This window comes from Podarcis erhardii (genome assembly GCF_964252035.2).
Source record: "Podarcis erhardii genome assembly, chromosome: 2".
Lineage (NCBI taxonomy): Eukaryota > Metazoa > Chordata > Lepidosauria > Squamata > Lacertidae > Podarcis > Podarcis erhardii.
Window position 1 is genome coordinate 117,217,820 of NC_138498.1, and position 23,786 is coordinate 117,241,605.

The 23,786-nt window shown below is 45.4% G+C and overlaps 1 protein-coding gene across 3 annotated transcripts in view; it reads left to right on the forward strand.

Annotated features, from left to right (window-relative positions):
- LOC309336723 (uncharacterized protein) overlaps nucleotides 1-18,653 on the forward strand; it is a 45,839-nt gene extending 27,186 nt beyond the window's left edge. For 2 of the 3 annotated variants that reach the window (XM_081852958.1, XM_081852956.1), the window contains 2 exons: nucleotides 10,368-10,647; nucleotides 16,831-18,653. In XM_081852958.1, the coding sequence (XP_081709084.1) occupies nucleotides 10,527-10,647; nucleotides 16,831-18,326 (1,617 nt within the window). In that variant the 5' untranslated portion in view covers nucleotides 10,368-10,526 and the 3' untranslated portion in view covers nucleotides 18,327-18,653. Of the gene's footprint in view, nucleotides 1-6,754; nucleotides 6,867-10,367; nucleotides 10,648-16,830 lie in introns of those variants that run through there. The other variant, XM_081852957.1, reaches the window with a different exon arrangement.
- The last annotated feature ends 5,133 nt before the right edge of the window (nucleotides 18,654-23,786 follow it).

The following is a 23,786-nucleotide window of genomic DNA, read 5'->3' on the forward strand; positions in this document are numbered from 1 at the left end:
TACGGAAAATAAGATCTTAAATTTGGATGTTTTTTTTATATATATAATGTTATAATTGGAAACTTTTAATAAATATTATTTTAAAAAAAATACATGTCCTATATCTTATTTTAGTGTATTTTTGGTTTTTATGGAAGCCGCCCAGATAGGCGGGGTACAAATAATAAATAATTATTATTATTATCATTATTATTATTATTATTATTATTATTATTATTATATCAAACAGGACAGTTCCCCAAGACAAACCGGCACAAACTGTTAATATAAAGTTAATATAAAAGAAGTATACTTCTCTTCAATAGTTTTTATAAAAGGTGGTGACAAATGAGAGTTAGTCCAACTTTATATTTGTAATCCAAAGTATAAATCCAAAATATAAATCCAAATGGACTGTTCTTCACTATGTTGTAATCCAAATATTCCAGCCTTTAAGCTTCAGATATGTACATCCAAAATGTTGAAGAATATTAAGGTTATTTATTGGCGAGTAAAACTGCGTAGGTCCCCTGGTCTTCAGTAAGCACTAAATATTAATTCCAAAACTATTCCAGGATGTCCTTCCTTCTTGGGGAATTTCTCCCCCAATATGTTGGAGACGTGTAAGCAGCTCCTCTCCCACTTTCCTGCTTCAAAGCAACCACGGAGGAGGGAAGGAAGGGGACCATGGATCCTCCACTGCTCGCGGCTGCAGCGGATTCTCTCCTCCCGGGCTCCCTTTGAAGCAACACTCGTGTAAGCAGCTCCTCTCCCACTTTCCTGCTTCAAAGTGGAGGGAATCTGCTGCAGTTGCGAGCAGAGGATCCATGGCTCTGCTTCCTTCCCTCCTCCGTGGCTTGCTTTGAAGCAGGGTGCGGGGGTGCATGGAGGAAAGAGGGCAGGAAATAGATGCCGGGCAGGAAGACACAGCCACACTTTGACCACTGGAAAGTCCACCTCAGCCTCCCCAGATTTCCACTGAGACGGCCAGGCTAATCTCGATGGCCATAAGAGCTGGAAACTTGTATGGGCTTCATAGAAGAATCATAGAATCATAGAATCATAGAGTTGGAAGAGACCACAAGGGCCATCGAGTCCAACCCCCTGCCAAGCAGGAAACACCATCAGAGCACTCCTGACATATGGTTGTCAAGCCTCTGCTTAAAGACCTCCAAAGAAGGAGACTCCACCACACTCCTTGGCAGCAAATTCCACTGTCGAACAGCTCTTACTGTCAGGAAGTTCTTCCTAATGTTTAGGGGGAATCTTCTTTCTTGTAGTTTGGATCCATTGCTCCGTGTCCGCTTCTCTGGAGCAGCAGAAAACAACCTTTCTCCCTCCTCTATGTGACATCTTTTTATATATTTGAACATGGCTATCATATCACCCCTTAACCTCCTCTTCTCCAGGCTAAACATGCCCAGCTCCCTTAGCCGTTCCTCATAAGGCATCGTTTCCAGGCCTTTGACCATTTTGGTTGCCCTCCTCTGGACACGTTCCAGTTTGTCAGTGTCCTTCTTGAACTGTGGTGCCCAGAACTGGACACAGTACTCCAGGTGAGGTCTGACCAGAGCAGAATACAGTGGCACTATTACTTCCCTTGATCTAGATGCTATACTCCTATTGATGCAGCCCAGAATTGCATTGGCTTTTTATTTAAAGACTGTTTTATTTAAAGGCTGTTTATTTAAAGACGAAAACATGCACACACGTGAAAGAAATCATCCCAGGTTCCTGGACACAACCCACGCTTGATATTCACACAGGTTACATGGATGGCATTGGCAACTGGAGGAGCAGCATGGTGAAAGAGCAAGTCCTGGTTTCAAGCTTAAGATCATCTCTTTCGTGGTGGCCTCAAACAATCCTTTGGCTGCAATGGGAATCCCTCCCTCCCTTAATTCAGGATGCTACAGTCTACAGATGCTGTGGCTGCCTGCCCTTTTCCCTGAGCTGTAAAAGCACCTTCAAGAGGGTGATGGGAGGTGACACAGTCATCTTCCAGATGTGCAAAGAATCACCCGCTTGACACTAAACGTGACAGCAAGCCTCACACTCAAATCTGAAGCATAAACGGGAACCTAGCAAGCTGCCTTATAAGGAGTTGGACCCACTACTCCATCTAGCTTAGTAATGTCAACACTAACTGGCAGCAGTTTGCCAGAGTTTCAGGCCTGGAGAAGCCGGGGATTGACTGTGTGGTGTTCTGCATGCAAATCCACTGAGGTTATAGCTGTTCCCTTTAAAAACAAACTAAGATTGTAGTCCTCATGGTTCTGAAGAAAGGGCTAATTTAAACAGGAACAGAGGGACCTTCCCTGTACCACGTCAGGACCCCTGAGCCCATTTAGCTCAGTTTTGTCTTCACTGATAGGCAGAGGTTCACCAGGGTTTCAGGAGACACACCCTCAGCCCTACCCGGAGAAGCTTTCAAGGACTGAACTTGGGATTTTCTCCATGCTCTCCCCATTGAGCTATGATGGCTCCGTCCCTTCTCCTCCCCTCCTCCTCAGCAGGAGGCCTATCTCGGCTTGTCATTATAATGTATGTATGTCAAGGGCTTTGAGATGCATATAAAGTCAGGCTCAGCATTATTAACTGGACTTAGATAAGCCATGGTTCCCCTTCCTACCCTCCTCTGAGGCTCGCTTTAAAGCAGCAAAGCAGACAGGAGCCGCCCACTTTGCTGCTTTAAATAGTTTAGTACAACATTTGATTCAGAATATTTTTTTGTGTGTTTTCCTACTCTAAAAACTAGGTGCGCCTTGTGGTCAGGTGCGCCCTATAGAGCGAAAAATACGGTATTTGTTTGTTTTTGCAATAAATCCTCCTTTTAATTACCTATGCTTAGACAGTTGGATGGCATCTTGTACGCCTCCTTCCGGCAATTCCTGCAACCAAGCTGGTGCCAGATGTATTGCTCTGCTTTCCTTTGGACCATATCAGTGAGGCTGAGACAGGGGTCTTGTCATCTGGGCAGCCTAGGACCTCCATACAAACTGCCCAGGCTTGCCCACAGAGAGGTCACTTTGGTTCTGCTAACGCAGCAAAAACAACACAGGAGGCAGCAGTACCAGTCTCTGCTGTGATTCTCCAGTGCTTCACTGCACTGATGATGATGATGATGATGATGATGATGATGATGATTTATACCCTGCCCATCTGCTTGGGTTTCCCCAGCCACTCTGGGCGGCTCCCAACAGAATATTAAAAACTTCCCTAAACAGGGCTGCCTTCAGATGTCTTCTAAAAGTTAGATAGTTGTTTATTTCCTTGACATCCGATGCAAGGGTGTGCCACAGGGTGGGCGCCACTACCGAGAAGGCCCTCTGCATGTTGGTATATGTATTAAATTGTGTGTTTTACAAAGAATAAAGCAGAGGTCCCGTGACAGAGGTGCAAGCCTGGACCCAGTTGCTGCCGCAGCGCCACCATGACATCATAAGGTTGATATGACGTCACGTCACAACATCATGAAGTCATGATGCAGCGCACTGGGCACTCGCAGTCTGGGGCTGGAAGCAGTGTTTCTGGATAACAGCAAGGAATAGATGAGCATATTGATTTCATATTTCAAGTCCTAAAGGAGTTTGAGGAGTCTCTGGACTCATAACCCCCAGTGTGGTGGGAATGGGTGATGCCAATCTCTTCCCAGATTGGCAGAAGTGGTTGAAAAGTCTTGTAGTGCTTTTGTTTTTTTCATTCATTTTTGCTGAATCAAATTTTGCAAAGGAAAGTGGATTTCCCCAAGTCTCGTGAGTTGGCTGCTTTTTGAATGGTTAATATAGTTGAAAATGGATGTGTGGGGGCAAGAGAAAAGGAGGGGTAAAGAGTTAGGGGTGAGGTTAGCATCTTATGATGCTCAGTTGAGTACCAGAAGGGTGAGTGCAGGGATTGAAATGGTTAAAACCTTTTAGTTAAGTTGTCTTGAAGAGATACTGCTAGACAGAAAGAAAAGGAGGCCATACATGAAGGTAGGAAGCAAGCTGTGTTACAGATCAGAAGACATTTGGAGACATCAAGTGATGGAGAATGCCTACAAATCATGCTGTAGAAGCTTCAAAGGGAATTGCAGATTAAGCACTTTGGTGTAGCTGATGGTGTAAAATAGGGTTGTAGCAAAGGGAATGAACTTCACATGTCAAAAGATGTGAACTGCTAATTGGTTCCTGTTCCTGAAATGATGCTTTATGACTAGCATAATGAAGGGGTGGGTTTAATGATTTTACGAAGCCATATGCAAATGGCGTTTGTGTGCGCTCTGGTTTCCCTCACGGTGATCTGTTGTGTCAGAAGCCGTTTAGTCATGCTGGCCACATGACCCAGAAAGCTGCCTGTGGACAAACGCAGGCTCCCTCGGCCTGAAAGCAAGATGAGTGCCACAACCCCATAGTCGCCATAGTCGCTGGAGGCATCGGAGATAAGGGCGTATTTGGGAGTAAGCCTTTAGAAGTCCAGCTGAGTCAAGAGCAACTCGCCCCTTGTCTATGTAAGCATAAATCAGGCTACCACTCCCCTTTGGTATGTAGGTTTTCAGTTTTTTAATCTATGTAGGCTTCAGAACTTGAGTAAGAAGCAAGGGGCCCTGACACATCAAGGTGCAGGCCGGGCATCACAAAGAGTTGTATCCAATGGGTTTCTGCCAGCTATGCAGATGCTTAGGAGCTTCTGACTAGAATTTATATGATTTCTTTGTGTGTAAACCCTATAAAAAGGGCTTTGATGTGCAGGCATACAGCAGCGACACCCAGGGCAGGAAGAAAGGGGGAGCAGAGTGGAATGCAAGGAGTCTTGATTTTTAACCAAAATGCTATGTGCACCCGCATCTAATCTTGCCCTTTTCAAAAAACTATTTCTTGGTGTGTGTTTTTCTTTTTGTAAATCTACCAAAGAATAAGATTAGATAAATTTGGGGGGGGTGAGGAGGGTCAGTTGCAGGGGGGAGAGAAATATCCCTATTTTCATCAGGAATGTTGGAGGGGGTGAGGGAACCTAAGATTCCCGTACAACCTTTCTTGCTTGAGCAATTGCTTGTTGGAGAATTCTCAGGTGTCACTCGCTGTGGCCGGTGGGTGATAAAGAGACTTGGCTGTGCACCAGACCTCAAGTGGAGCTTTCTCCCATCTGCACACTCAACAAACTACTGCTCCCAGGATTCTCTAGGGAAGCCATCACTGTTGAAAGTAGTGCAGTAGTGCTTTAAATGTGTGGTGGCTGGAGTGTAGTGTCGGGGCTAGAGTCAGACCTGGGAGATCAGGGTTCAAATTCTCACTCAACCATGAGTTGGGCCAGTCACTGCCTCTTGGCCTAACCTACTTCGCAGGGTTGTTGTGGAGGCAGGGGTTCTTCCTTGGAGAAAAAAGGTGGGATATAAATGCAATTAATAAATAAGATGTGTAAATGTGTGGTGCAGACAGCCTAAAGAGAGGGAGGTGTCAAATAGTAATGCTCATGGAGAAAGAGGGGATATTGTTAGGGTGGCCCTGGTTCTACAGACCCTCCAAGTGTCCCTATTTTTCAGGGACATTCCGGGATTTACAGAAGCCATCCTGGTATCTGATTTGATCCCGGAATGTCCCACTTTTCCTTAGGACGCCCCTATTTTCATTGGAGAAATGTTAAAAGGGTATGGTGTTATGTCACTCCCAAGTCAAGGAGATAAGTACCGTACTTTTCCATGTATAAGGCTAGGTTTATTTATTTAAAAATTATGTTCAAAATTGTGGATCGTCTTATACACAGATCTCCCCCCATTTTCTTAAACCGGAGTCCCCCAAAATAGGGGGCATCTTATACATGGGGTGTTTTAGACATGGAAAAATACAGTAACTATCCACCCTTTAGAAGACACCTGAAGGCAGCAGTGGCATAGCGTGGGGGGTGCAGGGGGGGCCGGCCGCACCGGGCGCAACATCTGGGGGTTAGGGTTAGGGGGCGCAAATCCACGGGTTAGGGGGCACAAATTACTTGCCTTGCCCCGGGTGCTGACAACCCACGCTACGCCACTGGAAGGCAGGCTTGGATGGGGAAACTGTTTAATGCTTAATGATTGATTATGTTTTTATAGGTTGAAAGCTGCCCAGAAGTGGCTGGGGCAACCCATTCAGATGGGCAGGGTAGTAATAATAATAATAATAATAATAATAATAATAATAATAATAAAAAAAGTGCTTTTTTCTAGGGGGATGCAGGGGTACACATACCCCTAAACATTTTGTGAATCTTTGTACTTTTGTTCATTTACTGTATTTATTTCCCCTCATATGAAATGGTAATTTTCTTGAGTCAAAATGTTAGTACAGTGGTACCTCAGGTTACAGACGCTTCAGGTTACAGACTCTACTAACCTAGAAATAGTACTTCGGGTTAAGATCTTTACCTCAGGATGAGAACAGAAATCGCGTGGCGGCAGCGGAGGCCCCATTAGCTAAAGTGATACCTCAGGTTAAGAACAGTTTCAGGTTAAGAACAGACCTCCAAAACGAATTAAGTTCTTATCACGGGTTACCACTGTACCCCTAAACATTTTTTTTAGAAAAAAAGCAATAATAAAAATACTTTTTTCTTCAGAGAAATGTTGGAGGGTATGCTTATATAGGATGGCCTTATTTAAATTTAACTTTCGTATATTAAAAGCTGGAGAGCATGTGCAATTGTGCCTTTCGTTAGAAACAAAATCAGTCCAAATACCTAAGAGTTAAATAGATAAAGGACTTTCTCCTAGAGAGACAAAAGAATGTGAGAAAGGGGGGGGGGGGAGGAAAGAGTGTCTTTCCTGTATCTTCCCGATCTTTCTTACTCTCTCTCTCTCTCTCTCTCTCTCTCTCTCTGTGTTATGGAGGTGGGAGGAGAGCTGGCTCTTTCATTCCTGCAGGGAGAAAAAACAGGTGAGTTGCCAATGAGTCTTTGAACAATGGGAAAATGGAGTCCACAGGAATGCTGGAAGTTGCTGACTGGAAGGGAGTCCACAGTAGAAAATGTGAGGGGGGGGGAGTGTAACTCTAGGTCTTTCTCTCCCCCCACCCCCCAAAAAGCAAAAATTACTTAAGCGCAAGGCAGCAGTGTCTTTTATAATTCCTCCTCCGCATTGCCGGCTAGCAAGAACGAACCACCTGTCCCTGTTGATATATTTATATAAAACCATTATTAAATTTTATAACCACCTGTCCCTGTTACTGTTTGGCGGTTGGAGATTAAACGTGATTGTTTGCTCCCGTATAAAGCAAGCAACTGCTGTTAAAGGGGCAGCTAGGCAGACCGGCCCAGAAGCTGGCCAAGCTGTGTTTACAATCTGAATTGCAAGCAGCGGCAGGAGGGCAAGTCTTTTAAGGCGGTTGTGGGAAACCTGCGGCTGTCCAGAGTTTTCCCTGGGCTCCGTTCATCCCTAGCCAGCACAGGAGACGGTGTCAGGCGTGGCTGGTAGGCATTTGGAGTATAAGAATAGCCAGAGGGTCACTGTTTCCTTCCTTGTCCCATTAAGAAAATAAGAAGAGCTTGCTGGATGAGGCCAATGGCCTATCTAGCCCTGCATCCTGTTTTCACACTGAAGGACCTGATGCATTTGTGGGAAAACTGGCAAGTAGGAGCCGAGAACAAGCCTATGCTTTGATACGGAAGGGGGGGCATGTCTTCTTCACCTTCTTCTTCACTACAATATTCAATTTATTTCCAATTGGCAATGTCAAAAGGGACTAAAATCTATAAAATTCATAGAAAATCAACGTGCCAATTTGCTCAATTTCTCTAGGACTCCATCACACCTCCCCTGTCCTCCATAATCCCTCAAGCAAGGTGTCAAGACCCTAATCCTGTCAAATCACTCTGCCAAGCCTTTCCTCCGGGCAATGCCAGCGCATGGACCATTGTCTTCTCATCACCGGTACTCAGGAAGTGCTTATCTGCGCTTATCTCCAGCTCTGCATATTCCCCCCTCCCTCCTCCATATGCTAATCCTGTGTAACCCCACCTCTTCTTAATATATTCATGATGTAACTGGGATGTATTTTGCACTGTATTCTGGGACATGGAGGGAAGTTTCAAAAGTTCATGTCACCCCTTTCTCACTGTTCAATCTCGCCTTGAACCTGTTGCGCAATAAACTTGGATCTTCTGCAGCTTGCTCCTGTCTCCGGCTGAGCTCATTTTCCTCCGCAGGGACCCGCGGACTTAGTCCGACGAGCTGGGTGGCAGAGCAGCCTTGCACCCAGATTTTACTGTAACAGCTTCCATCCTGTGGCTTCCAGCAACTGGAATTTGTGAGAAATTAGGATGTTGCTTTATCACATAAGCCATAATGCTGCAACTACAGATAGCCCAGACTTGCTCACACTCATCGTTAGAACAGCTTATGGTTAGGATTAGGGGCGTAGGAAGAGGGGGCGGTGGTGGTGGTCCGCCCTGGGTGTCATCCCAGAGGGGGGTGACAAACCCCCCCACCCGGGAGGATCGCCGTCACTCCATTCAGCCCCCCGACTGAATCGCCCCACCCCGGGCGTATTGCCCTACCCCCAGGTGCGCTGCTCTGGGTGCCCGAGCGGCTAGCTCTGCCACTGGTTAGGATGCTTGTAAATAAGGCACCTTGCGGTTGGAATATGGTTTATTCATAGGCTTCAGCAGGTATAGAACTGGCTTACACCTGTAACTGGGACAACTAGTGGTCAGGATGTGGCTCTGTCACTTGCGTCAATAGGTAAATGCATAGGAATCAGGAAAATATGGGGGTTGGGCATTGAGATCAAGAGTACAGTGGTACTTCGGGTTAAAAATTTAATTCTTTCCGGAGGTCTGTTCTTAACATGAAACTGTTCTTAACCTGAAGCACCACTTTAGCTAATGGAGCCTCCTGCTGCTGCCGCGCCGCCAGAGCACGATTTCTGTTCTCATCCTGAATCAAAGTTCTCAACCCAAGGTACTATTTCTGGGTTAGCGGAGTCTGTAACCTGAAGCGTCTGTAACCTGAAGCGTATGTAAGCCAAGGTACCACTGTAATGGGAGATTTAAACATGGGTGGGAATGTTGGTAGGGTAATTAGGAGGTCGTGATAGGCTGTAAACCTTGTAGTACCCAGCCAATGGGGAGACAAGGGAGGGAAGCTGTGCTTTGGGTATAGGGAATACAGTGGTACCTCTGGTTGCGAACGGGATCCATTCTGGAGGCCCGTTCGCAACATAAAAAGAGCGCAACCCGCAGCGGCGCGTCTGCGCACGCACGGGTTGTGATCTGCTGCTTCTGCGCATGCCCGTGACGTCATTTTGTGCTTCTGCGCATGCGCGAGCAGCAAAACGCGGAAGTAACCCTTTCTGGTACTTCCAGGTCGCCGCAGGATGTAACCTGAAAGAACGTAACATGAAGCGAACGTAACATGAAGTATGACTGTATAATTTCATGCTTTGCCAAAACCGGTTGTGCCTACTTTGGACCCCTGCTCCTGCAATAACATTTTGTAATCAATAAATCTTCGCTGCTTCATCAATTTTGTTCAGATTTTAATTTGCAGGTCTCAAGACCCACTTCTAACAGTATTCAGAAACATTTGCAGCCTTCAATGGTGGAGGCAGAGAAGAGCCATCCTGGCTAGTAGGTATATATATTGCCAATATATTATATATATATATATATTCACAATATATTGCCAGGTCAAAAATTATGAAACCAAAACCACAATATGGACCTCAAACTGGTTTTAGACAATATATCAATATACAGTCGTACCTTGGTTCTCGAACGGAATCCGTTCCAGATGTCTGTTCGACTTCTGAAAATGTTCGAAAACCAAAGCGTGGCTTCTGATTGGCTGCAGGAGTTTCCTGCACTCAGTTGGAATATGCGTAAGCAGTGTTGGACTTTCAGGTTCCAAAGAACATTTGCAAACCGGAACACTCACTTCCAGGTTTGCAGTGTTTGGGAGCCAAATCATAGAATCATAGAGTTGGAAGAGACCAGAAGGGCCATCGAGTCCAACCCCCTGCCAAGCAGGAAACACCATCAGAGCACTCCTGACATATGGTTGTCAAGCCTCTGCTTAAAGACCTCCAAAGAAGGAGACTCCACCACACTCCTTGGCAGCAAATTCCACTGTTGAACAGCTCTTACTGTCAGGAAGTTCTTCCTAATGTTTAGGGGGAATCTTCTTTCTTGTAGTTTGGATCCATTGCTCCGTGTCCGCTTCTCTGGAGCAGCAGAAAACAACCTTTCTCCCTCCTCTATGTGACATCCTTTTATATATTTGAACATGGCTATCATATCACCCCTTAACCTCCTCTTCTCCAGGCTAAATCATTTGTGTACCAAGGTACAACTGTATCACCTGGCTCTGGTAGATATTGATAGCACAGATAGTGCCGTATAATCTCATTAGTAATGCCGTCTTCTGTCTTGCCACTCACCAGGTGACAGCACTGTGTACAAGATCACAGAGGAGATGTCCCTGCCCTGCTCCTTTCCCCCACCCTGATGAAGGAGGTCGTGAGCTTGTGTGCTTTCCCCAAAAGGTCCAGGGCAAAGTTTCCTTGAGGCCTACAACCTGTGGGAATGGGCAGAGCTCAGGGATGAGTCTACAGGAACATACACGGAAAACCCACGCTGGAGAAGAGGATGGTCTCTTTGACCCTGCAGCACTTAAAAACAAGGGCAAGCTCTTGAACTTTGGCCAAATGGAAGAGGAGCAAGGTAAGAGAGAAATCCCACAGTTGCCACTTAAATTAGGGAACTGATGGTTTTGAAACCTTTGGCCCTTCAGGAAATATTTATTGCATCTTCTTAATAGTTGCAGTTCTTGTGACATTTAGTTCACCTAAAAGTTTCCAGGCACTGTCCAAGGATTAAGCAATCATATAGGGCAGGGTTTCCTCAAACTCGGGTCTTCAGCTCTTTTTATTTATTTATTTTTAAAATAATATTTATTGAGATTTTCAAAATATTACAAAATAAAATAAAAACAAAGAAAAATACAAAAATAATTAACAAGTTAAAAAAAGAAGAAAGACAAACCCCTCCCACCATATAGATAAGAAAAAAGAAAAAATTCAACAATACAACAGAAACAATTAAAACAATTAAAAACAAATACAAAAAGGGGGGAAAAAAGAAAACAGATTCATTATTTCCAAATCCTCAACTGTCATCACCTTCTTTCTTAGACCTCCTCCTCCTCCCTTTCTTTGTATCCTAGTTATTAATTATCCCAGCAAATCCTTTCCATATTATAAAAAATTCTGTCATTGCATTACCCTAAACAATTTTAATCTTACCTTTCTATAATAAGATAAATCTTAAATCTTAAAACTTAAATCTTGTCCATACCAGTTTATAACATTCTTTCATAATTCTTTGAACATTTTTACTAAAACCAAGTAATTTCATTCCAGCATTTTTCTAATGCTCATCAATTATTATAAAACACTTCTAATAAAAAGAGAGAGAAAAAAGAAAAAAGAAAAATACAAATAAGTCCGATCTTCCGGGTTTTGTCAGTCCTCATTATCACATCAATCTAGCTCATTAACCTGGCAACCTTATATCTGAGGCCCTCAAATCTCTTCCTTGCCCCTTCCGCAACTCTTCTTCATGTTCGTAGCTATATTTTCCCTTGTCTCCTGCTCGTGATAACTCTAGCTTAACAGTATTTTCAGCCCTTCTCGACATATCAGCCCCTTTTCCATATTCAACCTTAAATTCCATGTGGTATTTAAAAGCATATTTCAGAAGCCCTCCCAGGTTAAGATCCCACACAGTCCCAAACATCTTACGGCTCATTGCCATATTTGAAAAGTCCAGACATCCCAGCATTGGGGGATCCATCCAACCCCCCATTTCCAAACCAAACCAAACATTTTCTTTCCAAATCTGGCTTTTCCCATGATCATTTGTCAAATCCGAAAACTCATATTCCTGTTGGGCCTGATCTGTCAAAACACACTCTTGATGTAATTCCTGAGTGGGCTCCACATATTTTCCCACTGCCTGTTCAAAGTTTCCCACTGCTTGTTCCAAATTTCTGACCAAAGTCTTCAACCAGTTCACTTTTTCATGTAACTGTTCCAGTAGGGCATTTGTTTTGTAAAGAGCACACAACAAAGTTTCTGAATACATTGTTCTGCAAGGTCAAATGCCTGTTCCCACGATTGTAATCTATAACAGCTGCCATCTCCCTGGAGTTAGTTACAGTTTCACAGTCTCCCTCTAGGGGGAAAGCTTCTATTTGTTCTCGCAACAAAGTTTCCCCTTTTAAGATACTTTGTCAAAATTTGTTCCTTTCAAATGCGAAGAGGGACAATGGAGTCACTATGTTTCTCTTCTTTTCACTATCTGTCAAAACCACTTGTTTCTGGTCAATGAACTTCAAACGTTGGTCCTGACACCCCTGCTCCAATATCAGGATGGAGGAAAATTACTTTGCTTAAACTCACTTTGAACAGTCTAGAGATAGTCCTCCCCCTTCTTCTGTCAAAAAGGGGGGTTGCACAATTATAAATGATGGAATCCAGTCCTTTAAAGACGATTTTCTTAGCTCTAGTTTAGATTGTCTTTGCTTTGTTCTGTTTACAAAGGAACCGAAGACTGACTTCCTGTTTAGACCTTCCCGCTCCGTACCAAATAGAAAAAAATATTTTAAAATCCAATTCTTTTCTGCTCGTTGATCCTTATTTAATGTCCAATTGTTCAAGATTCTAATTACTCACGGGTGCTTATTTTAGAGTCCAGATTGTCCCAGGAAAAAGGCAGCGCTCCTCCGGCAACAGCTATGCGGCTTCGCTCCACGGAAATAGCAGTTGACTCACAGCACCGCGCCGCTTCCCCCTCTTCACTTCGGAGCCCGTTCGTGGGTTCCTTCACGAGTTGGGGGGGGCGCTAAAGGTGCCCGCCGAGTCCCATGGTCACAGGCTTCTTCTGCCTGTGATTTCTGAAAGGGTCCCCGCTTCGCCGTAGCGGAGAAGACCCATTTCCCGCAGAGCTTCCCCTCCAGTTCAGAGGGAGACCGCCATTGCCGGTGGCGCCAGCCCGGAAGTCGGGTCTTCAGCTCTTTTTAGACTACAATTCCCATCATCCCTGTCCACTGGTGCAGCGGGTTAGGGGTGATGGGAGTTGTAGTTCAAAAACAGCTAGAGACCCAAGTCTGGGAAGCCCTGGGTTAGAGTGTTGGGGAATGAAGGTTCAAATCCCTATTCAGCCGTAAAGCTGGGCCAGTCACTTACTCTCAGCTTCACCTACCTCACAGGGTTGTGAGGGATAAAATGGGCGAGGAGGAGAACTATGTTTATCCCCTTCGCTCCTTGGAGGAAATGCAATAAATAAATCAGTGTTGTTACCCCCATTTTACAGATCTGGGGCATGGGTGTGGTGAGGGCCGGGTCATGGATTTGTGACAGAGGCAAAGTCTGAACTGGTGTTCCCTGAATTGTAAACTTAGTCCCTTAGTTACTATGCTGTAATCTTGTTTTCTCTGACTTGTGAGCAGTCATGGAGCCAAATAAGTCTTTAAACTTGGCCAGCGCATCCTGGTGTCAGATGTGGCTCCACTTCTCTCATTTATTTACATGATTTATATGGCACCCTTGCACAGGGCAGCTCACAGGCAGGGGCATAACTAGCTGCTTCAGCACCCGGAGCGGTGGGTCAATCCGCCCACAGGGGCGCCACGGCGACCCGTCCAGGGGGGGCACTGCGCTAAGCTGCCCATGGAGTCCACCTGGCAGACACAAGCCACATGCTGCCATTTCAGGCAGCGCAGGGCCCCAAGCCACCACGTCACTCCCAGGAGAGACGCGTGGCTCGGGCACGCTGCAGGCCCCGCGGTGAGTGCCGCCCACCATTTTGTCACCCCGCTCAGTGGGGACACCTGGGGCGGACTGCACCCATCGCACCCCGCTTGCTACGCCCCTGCTAACAGGAAAAGCAAGTAAATAAGAGCTCATAAAATCCATTAAAAAGCAAGTCCATTAAAAAAACATACACTACAGTGGTACCTTGGATTACAAATGCTTCGGGTTACAGACTCCGCTAACCTGGAAGTAGTACCTCGGGTTAAGAACTTTACCTCAGGATGAGAACAGAAATTGTACAGTGGCAGCGCAGCAGTAGCGGGAGGCCCCATTAGCTAAAGTGGTACCTCAGGTTAAGAACGGACCACCGGAAAGAATTAAGTAGGTAACCAGAGGTACCACTGTAGAACAAATCACTGAATAATCATTACTAATTGTAACAGCAGCAGATAAATCAGCAATAACTGAGTTAGGACACTCATGAACCAATGAACTAGGCAACGAAGAGAGCAAAAGTTGGGCTGCATATACACCATGAGTTTAAAGCAGATAGGCTCCCACCAAAGAATCCTGGGAACCTTAGTCTACCCCTCTCAGGGCTACAATTCCCAGCACCCATAACAAACTACAGCTCCCAGGGGGCAGTAATGTGCATTAAATGCATGGTGTGTACACAGCTTTAAGTCCATAGGTAGCAGAGTCTTCTTGCTTTGTCTGAGTGCTGATTTGGGAGCTTTTATAGGGACCATCAGGAAACACCTGAACATCTCTGGACTATTGGTGTACAGAGGATAATCTGGCTGGTGCATATCTCCTCTCTGAGCTAGAGCTGGGTGGTGGTGCACAGGCTAAGTCCCTGCCTGACATCCGTTGAAACTTAAGCCTGTAGCTGGTCTTGAAAGAACAGCTCCCTTTCTCAGGAAATCCCTTCAATTCTTCAGGGTTTGTATGTTTAAATCTATATGCCCCCTAGTGGCAAAACAGCTGCATAGCTAGGGAAACAACTTACCGTATTTTTCGCACCATAGGGCGCACCGGACCATAGGGCGCACATAGTTTTGGGAGACGGAAAACAAGAAAACATTATTCTGAACCCAGAAGCCAGAACAGCAAGAAGGATCCGGCTTCCGGGATACCGTGTGGCTGTTCTGGCTTCTGGGGTAACCGCGCCAAGCCTCTTCAGGGCAGCGGGATGAAGGCTCCCCCTGCCCAAAGAGGCTGCGCAGGGCTAAAGCAGAGGCCAGGACAGGCGCGTTGCTCAAGGGGCGCTGCGCCTTCTCTCTCTCTCTGCCCAGCGCTTCTCCTTCACAGGAGAGGTGCTGCGCAGAGAGGGAGAAGGGGTAGCGCCCTTCAGGGAAGCTGGAGAAGGAACAGAAGGAGACCCTTTTGTTCCTCCTCGGGCTTCGCTGGACAGGCGCGTCGCTGCGAAGCGGGAGGAGGAACAGGAGACCCTTCTGTTCCTCCTCCGGCTTCGCTTGATAGGCGCGTTGCTTAAGGGGCGCTGCACCTTCTCTCTCTCTCTGCGCAGCACCTCTCCTTCACAGGAGAGGCGCTGCGCAGAGAGGGAGAAGGGGCAGTGCCCTTCTGCGAAGCTGGAGAAGGAACAGAAGGAGACCCTTCTGTTCCTCCTCCGCTTCCAGGACAGGTGCGTCGGGGCGAAGCCAAGGAGCCTGCATTCGCTCCATAGGACGCACACACATTTCCCCTTCATTTTTGGAGGGGAAAAAGTGCGTCCTATAGAGCGAAAAATACGGTATTTATCTATATTTAATTTCAATTTTATCCTGCTTTTCAGCCAGAAACCTAACAGCATTGAAACCCATTGCAAATAGCGATTATAATAGCGTAGAAAGAAAATATGCTGTTCAGAGCGGGTTCTTAACAGACATGAACCAGGCATTATTTATTTATTGCATATCCCACCTTTCCCTCCAAGCTTAAGGTGGTTCTCCCTTTCTTCAGTTAATCCCCACGACAACCCTGTGAGGTAGAGCTTAGGCTGAGAGAGGCAGAGTCTGAGCCAGGGTCACCCAGTGAGCTTCATGGCCAAGTAAGGATTTAAACCCTGGTCTCCAAGGTCCTAGTCTAACACTATAACCATGGCCCTCTGATGGCCTCATGGTGGCAATTGGTAGCTCCATGGCTAGAGCTCACAGAGAAGGCTCTCTGATACAGGCTGGTTCATAGTGGGAGGGGTTTATGGCTTTATAGTTCAAAACCAGCACTTTGAATTGAACCCAGAAACTATGGGAAAGCCAGTCGGGCCAGAATCTGTGCAATACGTTCAGTCCTTCAGGTCCCTGTCATTGATCTAGCAGCACTAGCTGTAGTTTCCAAACTGTCTTTATTTTTCAAATTATTTTTTATATTTTTATTTGGTTTCCAAATTATTACAAATCAAACCAAATTGCTTTAATTTAATACAATTTCTTAAAATATCAGGTTTCCTGCTCCTGTTGCAAACATATGTCAATCATTTCCTCCTGTATCCACATCATCTTTTATTTAGTGTCCAACTGATCCTTCACTTCACTTGTTGTTAGTTCATTCTTGCAGCTGATGACATCCCCCCCTTAAAAAAAAGTGCCTCTGTTACATCGTATAATTATAAAATCCATTTCACTTGTGTAGACCTTCATATGCATTGTTGTTTCAGACCCAGTGTGCTGGGAGAGTTCATTACTATCTTCCATTGTTCAGTCTTTGCAGTGCTTGTCTGGATATTACAAGGTCACATTCCATTCCTTCTGCTGATCACCAGCTAGCATACAGTGGATGCTCAGGTTGTGAATGTGATCCATGCGGGATGCACATTTGCAACCCACAGTGTTCGCAATCTGCAGCAACGGCGTGTCTGTGCATGCACGACCACCGAAACCCAGAAGTAATCCGTTTTGGCAGATCCATAACCCGAAAAAACACAAACTGAAGTGTCTGTAACCCGAGGTATGACTGTACTGTCTGGGACCACAAATAATTCACAAACTGTCTTTAAAAGCACATAGAACACATTGGAGTAATCTATCCTAGACCAGTGGCTAGACTGTATACAAAGTGTGTTCACTTAGTAGTCTCTTTCTTCTCCCTTCAGGTGAGGGGAGCGCAATTGAGAGTATAGATCATCCATGGCAAGCCTCTGAACAAGGGGAACTCTGTGCACCCGAGAGAATCCCTGAAGGAAATGTTTCTGAACCTCCAGAAGGTGTTGAAAGTCCCCAAGGACCGTGGAGGCAACAGGAAAACTGCTTGGAGAAGATCAGAGGTAAATCTTGGCAAAGTGAAATCGGAGACCGCGAGGGAAGCCCTGAAGGTCAGGGGCAAGAGACGCTGACTGAATTGGGGAACAGCTCAGGCAGAACCCTAGAAGAGAAGATATACCAGTGCTTATACTGTGGGAAATCCTTCAACGCACACTTCAAACTTGTGAGACATCACAGAATCCACACGGGAGAGAAACCATACAAGTGCTTGGATTGCGGCAAAAGTTTTGATCAGAAAGGAAACCTTATTGCTCACGCGAGGATCCACACAGGAGAAAAGCCATATGTATGCTCTGATTGTGAGAAAAGCTTCAGCCACAAAGGCAGTCTTGTTTTGCATGTGAGAATCCACACCGGGGAGAAACCCTACAAATGCCCTGATTGCGGGAAATGCTTCAGCCGTTTAGGGTCCCTGAAAGAGCACGAGAAGACTCACACAGGAGAAAGACCATATGCCTGCCTAGACTGTGGGAGGAGCTTCAGAAAAATATCTGAGCTCACAACCCACCACAGGTTCCATACGGGAGAGAAGCCGTACAAATGCTTGGGCTGTGAGAGATCCTTCAGCACGAGCTCCAATCTCATTGCCCATCAGAGGACCCACACAGGAGAGAAACCTTATAAATGCTCAGATTGCGGGAAAAGGTTCAGCCAGGCTGGGAACCTTAAAGAACACGAGAGAACCCACACGGGAGAGAAGCCATATAAATGTCCAAACTGTGGGAAAAGCTTCAGGCAAATATCTTACTTTATTAAGCACCACCAAACCCACCTTGCAGATGAGGGGATGCATGTGGAAGAGAAACCATATAAATGCTCTGATTGTGGGAAAGGTTTTGGTGAGAAAGCGAGCCTCGGCAGACACCAGAGAATCCACACTGGAGAGAAACCCTTTAAATGCTTGGACTGTGGGAAAAGCTTCTGCCTGAAATCGAATCTTGTCGTCCACTTGAGAATCCACACCGGTGAGAAGCCATATAAATGCTCCGAGTGTGGGAAGAGCTTCAATCAGACGTCAAGTCTTCATAATCATGAGAGAACCCACAAAGGGGAGGAACCATATAAATGCTTAGAGTGTGGGAAAAGCTTCAACAGACCGTCACAACTTAAAGCACACGAGAGAATCCACACTGGAGAGAAACCATATTGGTGTTCACTGTGTGGGAAAGGCTTTATTTACAACCACCACCTTGTAAGACACCAGAGAAATCACACAGGAGAGAAACCATATAAATGCCCAGGTTGTGGGAAAGAATTCAGCCTCAGATCGACCCTTATTAAACATCAAAGAATCCACATGGAAGGGACACAAATTAAAAATACGTAAGGCGGGCTTTGAGCCTACTAAACAGTTGAGAATCCATTAAGGTGTCAGAAATCCCATTTGCAGCAGGCCTTGAAAGTGGGCCTGAGGGGGGTCAGGATGGGAATGTTCAACCTGTATGCCAACATCACACTCTGGTCAAAGGACTGGACCAGAAAGGCATTTACTCAGATGACACTTCTTATGCTCTGAATAAATTGGTCGGATAGACAAAGGTGGGCTGGGACAAGCCTTTAATTCTGTGGTGCATGAAGATATTTTAATTATTTTAAGGTTTTTTGTTTGGCTCTTTGAGCAATATTCATCCTTTTGGATGCACTTGGATCCTTTTTTTTAAAAAAAGTGTTATCCATATTGTGTATTAAGTAAACTCAAAAATTATTCTAATGTATTGATGGAAATTGCTGTGGCCTGGCCCTAGGCTAATGTGTAAAGTCAGTGAAATGAACTTTGAGCATAGGAAATTGCCTTTTACTGAGGCCTTTTCATTCTTCTTTATTTATTCATCTTCTTACATTTATAGACTGCTTTTTCCCCATAGCCTTTGGCAAGGTGGCAGTTTAGGACACGGTGGGTGGGGGGAGTCCAGTAAGTGGGGAATATGGTAAAGGTTTATAAACTTGTGCATGATGTGAAGAAAGTAGATGGAGAGAAATTATTCTCCCTTTGTTGTGATACTACTGTGTGTTTTTCATTTGCCACTGAAATGAAAGTGCAGCAACTTTCCTTCATGTATACCTTGCTACTCTTTTCCTGCTTTCCTGATCCCCTTTCTTCTCTTCTGTCCTACATTCTCAATGTTTAGTTTGTAAGCTCCTCGGGGCACAGATCTTTCCTCCCCCCCGCCCCGCCCCGCCCTGCCCATGACACATATGCATATACCCTGCTTACATTGCTCTGTAAAGTGCTTTGCATAGAAGGGGCACAGCTCAGTGTCAGAGCATCTCTTTTGCACACAGAAGGTTCCAGGTTCAGTCCCTGTGTCAGAAGTGAGCCAGCAGTAAATCACACTGTGCAAGTTGGAGTTAACTCTTTATTAGCAAAAACACGGTCTGCACAGGAGTGTCGGGCCCAATGGGCACATTAATTCATCTCTGGTTGGTCTTGCCTCCATGAAGTGCTTGCTGAGATTGAAGGGACCTCCCCACTTCCTCCCCACAGCTGCTGTAAGGATGCTGTCAGCGGCTCCTGGCCTGTTGCCCAGGAAAGTATAAAGACAAGGAAAAGTTTCTTAACGTCCTTTTTTATTTCAATCCTTACACAGAGAGGCTATAGAACCCAGCCTCTGCGATAATGGCGTTGTCCTGAGCAAATCTGCCCCCCCCCGTCTCTCCCACGTTCTCATTTGTCGTTCTCATTGTTTCCTTTACGGGTGCCACTAAGTACCCTCTGCCTTTGAGCTCTTTGCTCTCCTACTTTTAAGGCTCGCCAGGTTCTGGGAGATGAAGAGTCTGGAATGCTTTCTAATGACAACATGTCAGCTGGGTGTTGTTCCAGCTATCCCATGATTTCCCTGCTTTTCCCCTCATCTGCCTCTGAGCTGCTACCTTCCTCAAACCCTTGTTGTAAATCTGTACTTCCTCTTCCTCCTCCGTGGAAGGGTCAGGATGGGGACGCGGTCTCCACCACTCCTCCTCTGCCCAGTCCCCGACAGCTGCCTAAGTTCCCTCCTCTCCAGGGTTTTTATCCAAGCAATTGGAGACTGAGTCTGTACGTTACCAACCTTTTAATGCCTCTTCTGGTTCTGGGAGACAAGGGGGGCAGGGCAGGAGAGATGGTCACAGCAGGAGGTTGAGACTGTTAAGATATTCCGTTCCACCCTAAGAGGAACAGGCTGTTGTGTGTCACATGCCTGTTTACACTCCAGCACAGCTTGCTGGGAACTTCCGTTTTGTGTATAGATTTTGCTTAAGCTGTTTGCTTGGACACGAAGGGGAGCATACATGTTTTTCCTTTGTCCTGATGCTGAATAAAATGCCTGTAAATATGCTTTACACAGCCTCTAATCTGCCCTTCTGTTGTGAAGAGTTCTTATCTCTGCTGGCTTGCCTGCTCAGCTTCTGAGGGTTTCTGAAGCTTGAGTCGCAGTTACATGCTGTTCCAAGGACTGGAGTTCGCCCGGCTGCCGGCCGGTGGGCTGGAGCCAGCTGGGGGCCTGCCAATTGCCCCCGTTCCCTTGGACGCTGTTAAGTTGTGGGTGAACATATCAGACGACACAGCGATTCTTCCAAAGCAGCTCTTTATTTGTAAGCTGGAACAGAACTGAACTGAAGGGCTCAGTCAGCCTGCTTATATAGAGCTCCAGTACCACGTTACTGTAACGACTTTCTAAAACTATCCAATCACTGAACGTCACTTTCGATCCTTCATTTGCATAACTATTTACAGTATCCCCCTGCTGGTCCAGGGTGAGAACTTCAGTACATAACAGACACATCCTCACAGAGGCACCCCTGACTCTTCCCAGCCTGACTCATCTCTGCCTCTTGGTCTCCCTCCTCTCTTGCTTCAACTTCTGATTCTGATTCTGCCACAAACTCCGCCAGCTCACTAAGCCCTGTTACCCCTTTGGCTCCCAACACCTACCCAGTCTTCTCTCTCTGACCATGCATGTGGGAGTCATAAAGCCAAGGCAGAGGCTTGTAAATACCGCAGGGTGCCCCCTGACCTCGGCTGACCAGCACTCTGTGCCTTACAATGTATTAGGATGTATTGACCTTAAATGGAGTTGTGTTTCCTCTGGGCAGTATGACCCTATATGGTGATGGGTGTAATAAAAGCCTTGACCGGATGAGGTAACGTGAGAGATTGGCAAACAGCCATGCGGCTGGGAGAACAAAGGGGAATAAAATCGGGAGAGGACAGAAAAAGGAGCTGCTCTTACCATTTATGAAAAGATAGCTGTTTTTTTTTCTATGCTAAGCACCATCTAATGACGGCAGGACTCCGTCACACGCATTGTTGTCCCATCACTACTCCCTCTGAGCTTTTTTTCCTTGGAGGGTCCCCAGCTGGTTCTTCCCACCATTCCTCTGTATCCAAATGGTTCATGACACCCTGGCATCTCTAGGTAGGGTTGGGAATATGTCTGAATCAGTCAGTGTTGACAATACTGAGCTAAATGGATGCCTGGTCTTACTCAGTACAAGGCAGCTTCCTTTTTTCCATTGGTAGTGATATATGAATTATAATAAATTGGTAGTGATATATGAATTATATTAAATTCATGTGAATATTTAATGGGTGATTCATGAGTTCTTTTGATTCTTTGCTGCAACTTCTGCCTTATTGCTGCCATGGTATTATCCCTATTTCACCAGCAGTGCCATAACTATGCAGATTAGAGGATGGAGCCTTGCTGCAGAAACTTATTTGTGTTCCAGCCCTGAAACAATGAACAGCTTACATGTTTTAGCCCACCCCCAACTGCTGTTTGCTCTCATCCTAAATGCAGCCGCTCTCTGCACCTCCCACAGGATGCAAAGGATGTTAAATTGTTTGGCCAAAATGGCCCAGTCAATTTTACAAACAGTCAATTTCCCCAGATGCTCCAGCCAATTTCAGAAAGCACATACTGTACTGGTAAATGTTTGTCCAACTGCAGTTAGTAGCTGTAGCGCAAGAGTGAGGTCAGAGCAGGAAATGTGACTCTACAGACTACATAGACTACAGTGTAGCAGAAAGTAAACCCTGGTTAGATTAATGCCTAATGAAGCCCGCCAGATCTTCCAAATACTAACACAATAAAAAGTTGCTAGTATGCTCATATATTCACATGGGCACATGGAGTCCCTTGTTGACTGCAACATCCGAGGGCAACCATGTGAATGAGACACTGCAAATCAAATATTAGGTATTCTACCAGTGTATATAGATTCTCCCTGCAGAAAGCTCTCTCATGCACCCGAGCCCAGCATTGAGCAACATCCTTCTCCCTTTGCATCAGCTGATAAGAGGGGAAAGCCATCCTGCATAGTGCTGGGTTTCTGCTCTGCACAACACTTCAAAGGCTCCACCAGCTGGTCCTCAGGTGCTTTGGGAGCTGCACCAGGCAGGTTTGGGTCAAGACCCACCCTTACCTGTATGACATCAGCTGTAGGGTAGGTGGACAGTGGCTTGCCCCAGACAGCCTCAGAGGTCCTTCCAATATTGACCAACAACTAGCTGCAAGAAGATAACAAATTAGTGGTTTGAAATGACAACCCATTGTTTCCAAAAAGGTTTTGCAGGGCTAATTCTGGAGGTTTCAGTAATTGCTGTCCAGTCATTTTAGTAATTCCTGCAAAGACCAGAGTCCAAAACTGGGACACTTTTCCACTATCCACCACATAAATTGGAATGAACCTGATTCCTTACATCTCTAACATAGTCTCAAATATCTTCATTTGAAACAATCTTATAGGGGTCTTATATAATCTTTATGCTATTTTTAATGATTGTTCTCTCATAGTAGATGATGCTGATTTAAATTGCAACTTTAACCATGTAGGATTCCAGCAATTTTTCTTCAATCAAAATATTCCGATCTAACTTCCACATTCATTTCAGGCCCTCTGCAGAGCCCATGTCAACACAAAGAAGTAAAATATAAATACAAGACACCAAGCCTCCCTACTTGCCCTCAGAGATAAGAAACAACAGCTCAAGTGGTGTGAGATCTTGCAGAGCTTGCTGCTTAATATGCTCCTGTCTAATAAAGAAACCGGCTTGATACCAACTCAACCAGGTTATGTCTGAGTCCTGTAGTCCCTTTCAAATGTCTTGGTAACGGTTGAGAGTCTGGATAAAAATCCTTCAAATGAAAGAAACCACCCAACATTCAGTCTTCACAATTGTGAGGGCACCTCAGTAGTGATTTGTTTATTATTAAAAATATTTATAGCTCACCCTTTGTGTGAACTGATTCCAGGGCAAAGGGGCAAACCATAAACACAGAAAAAGGTAGAATAGACACTAAGGCTAGCTAGTTGTATTTAGAAATACATTTATTTATTTATTAAATATAAGCTGCAATTCTCTTAATTGCTAATATTAAAAATACGGCACTTATTAAGAAACACAGCTTGAAACAAACAAGTTTTTATTGTCCTTCTGGCTTGTAAATAAACACGGAATGGTGGGAAATCTGGGAAGGAGGGTTTTCTTCTAGTTCTGCTGGGAAGAGGGTTTTTTGTGTTGGTTTTTTTTAAAGGCTGGCCATCTGCCATGGATGCTTTAGTTGAGACTCCTGCATTGCAGGGGGTTGGACTAGATGACCCTCGGGATCCCTCCGACTCTACAATTCTATGACTCTATATTTTTATTTACTTTTTAAATTAATAATGCACGCATCTGTGACCCAGCTTAGAAGCCATACAAAAATTAAAGGGCAGCTACAGTCACAGAATAATAAACAGATGAGCAAACGAGAAACCCCAGCTTTAAAATTCAGCTCAGCTCAGGCAGCCAAGGAGCCGCACGCAG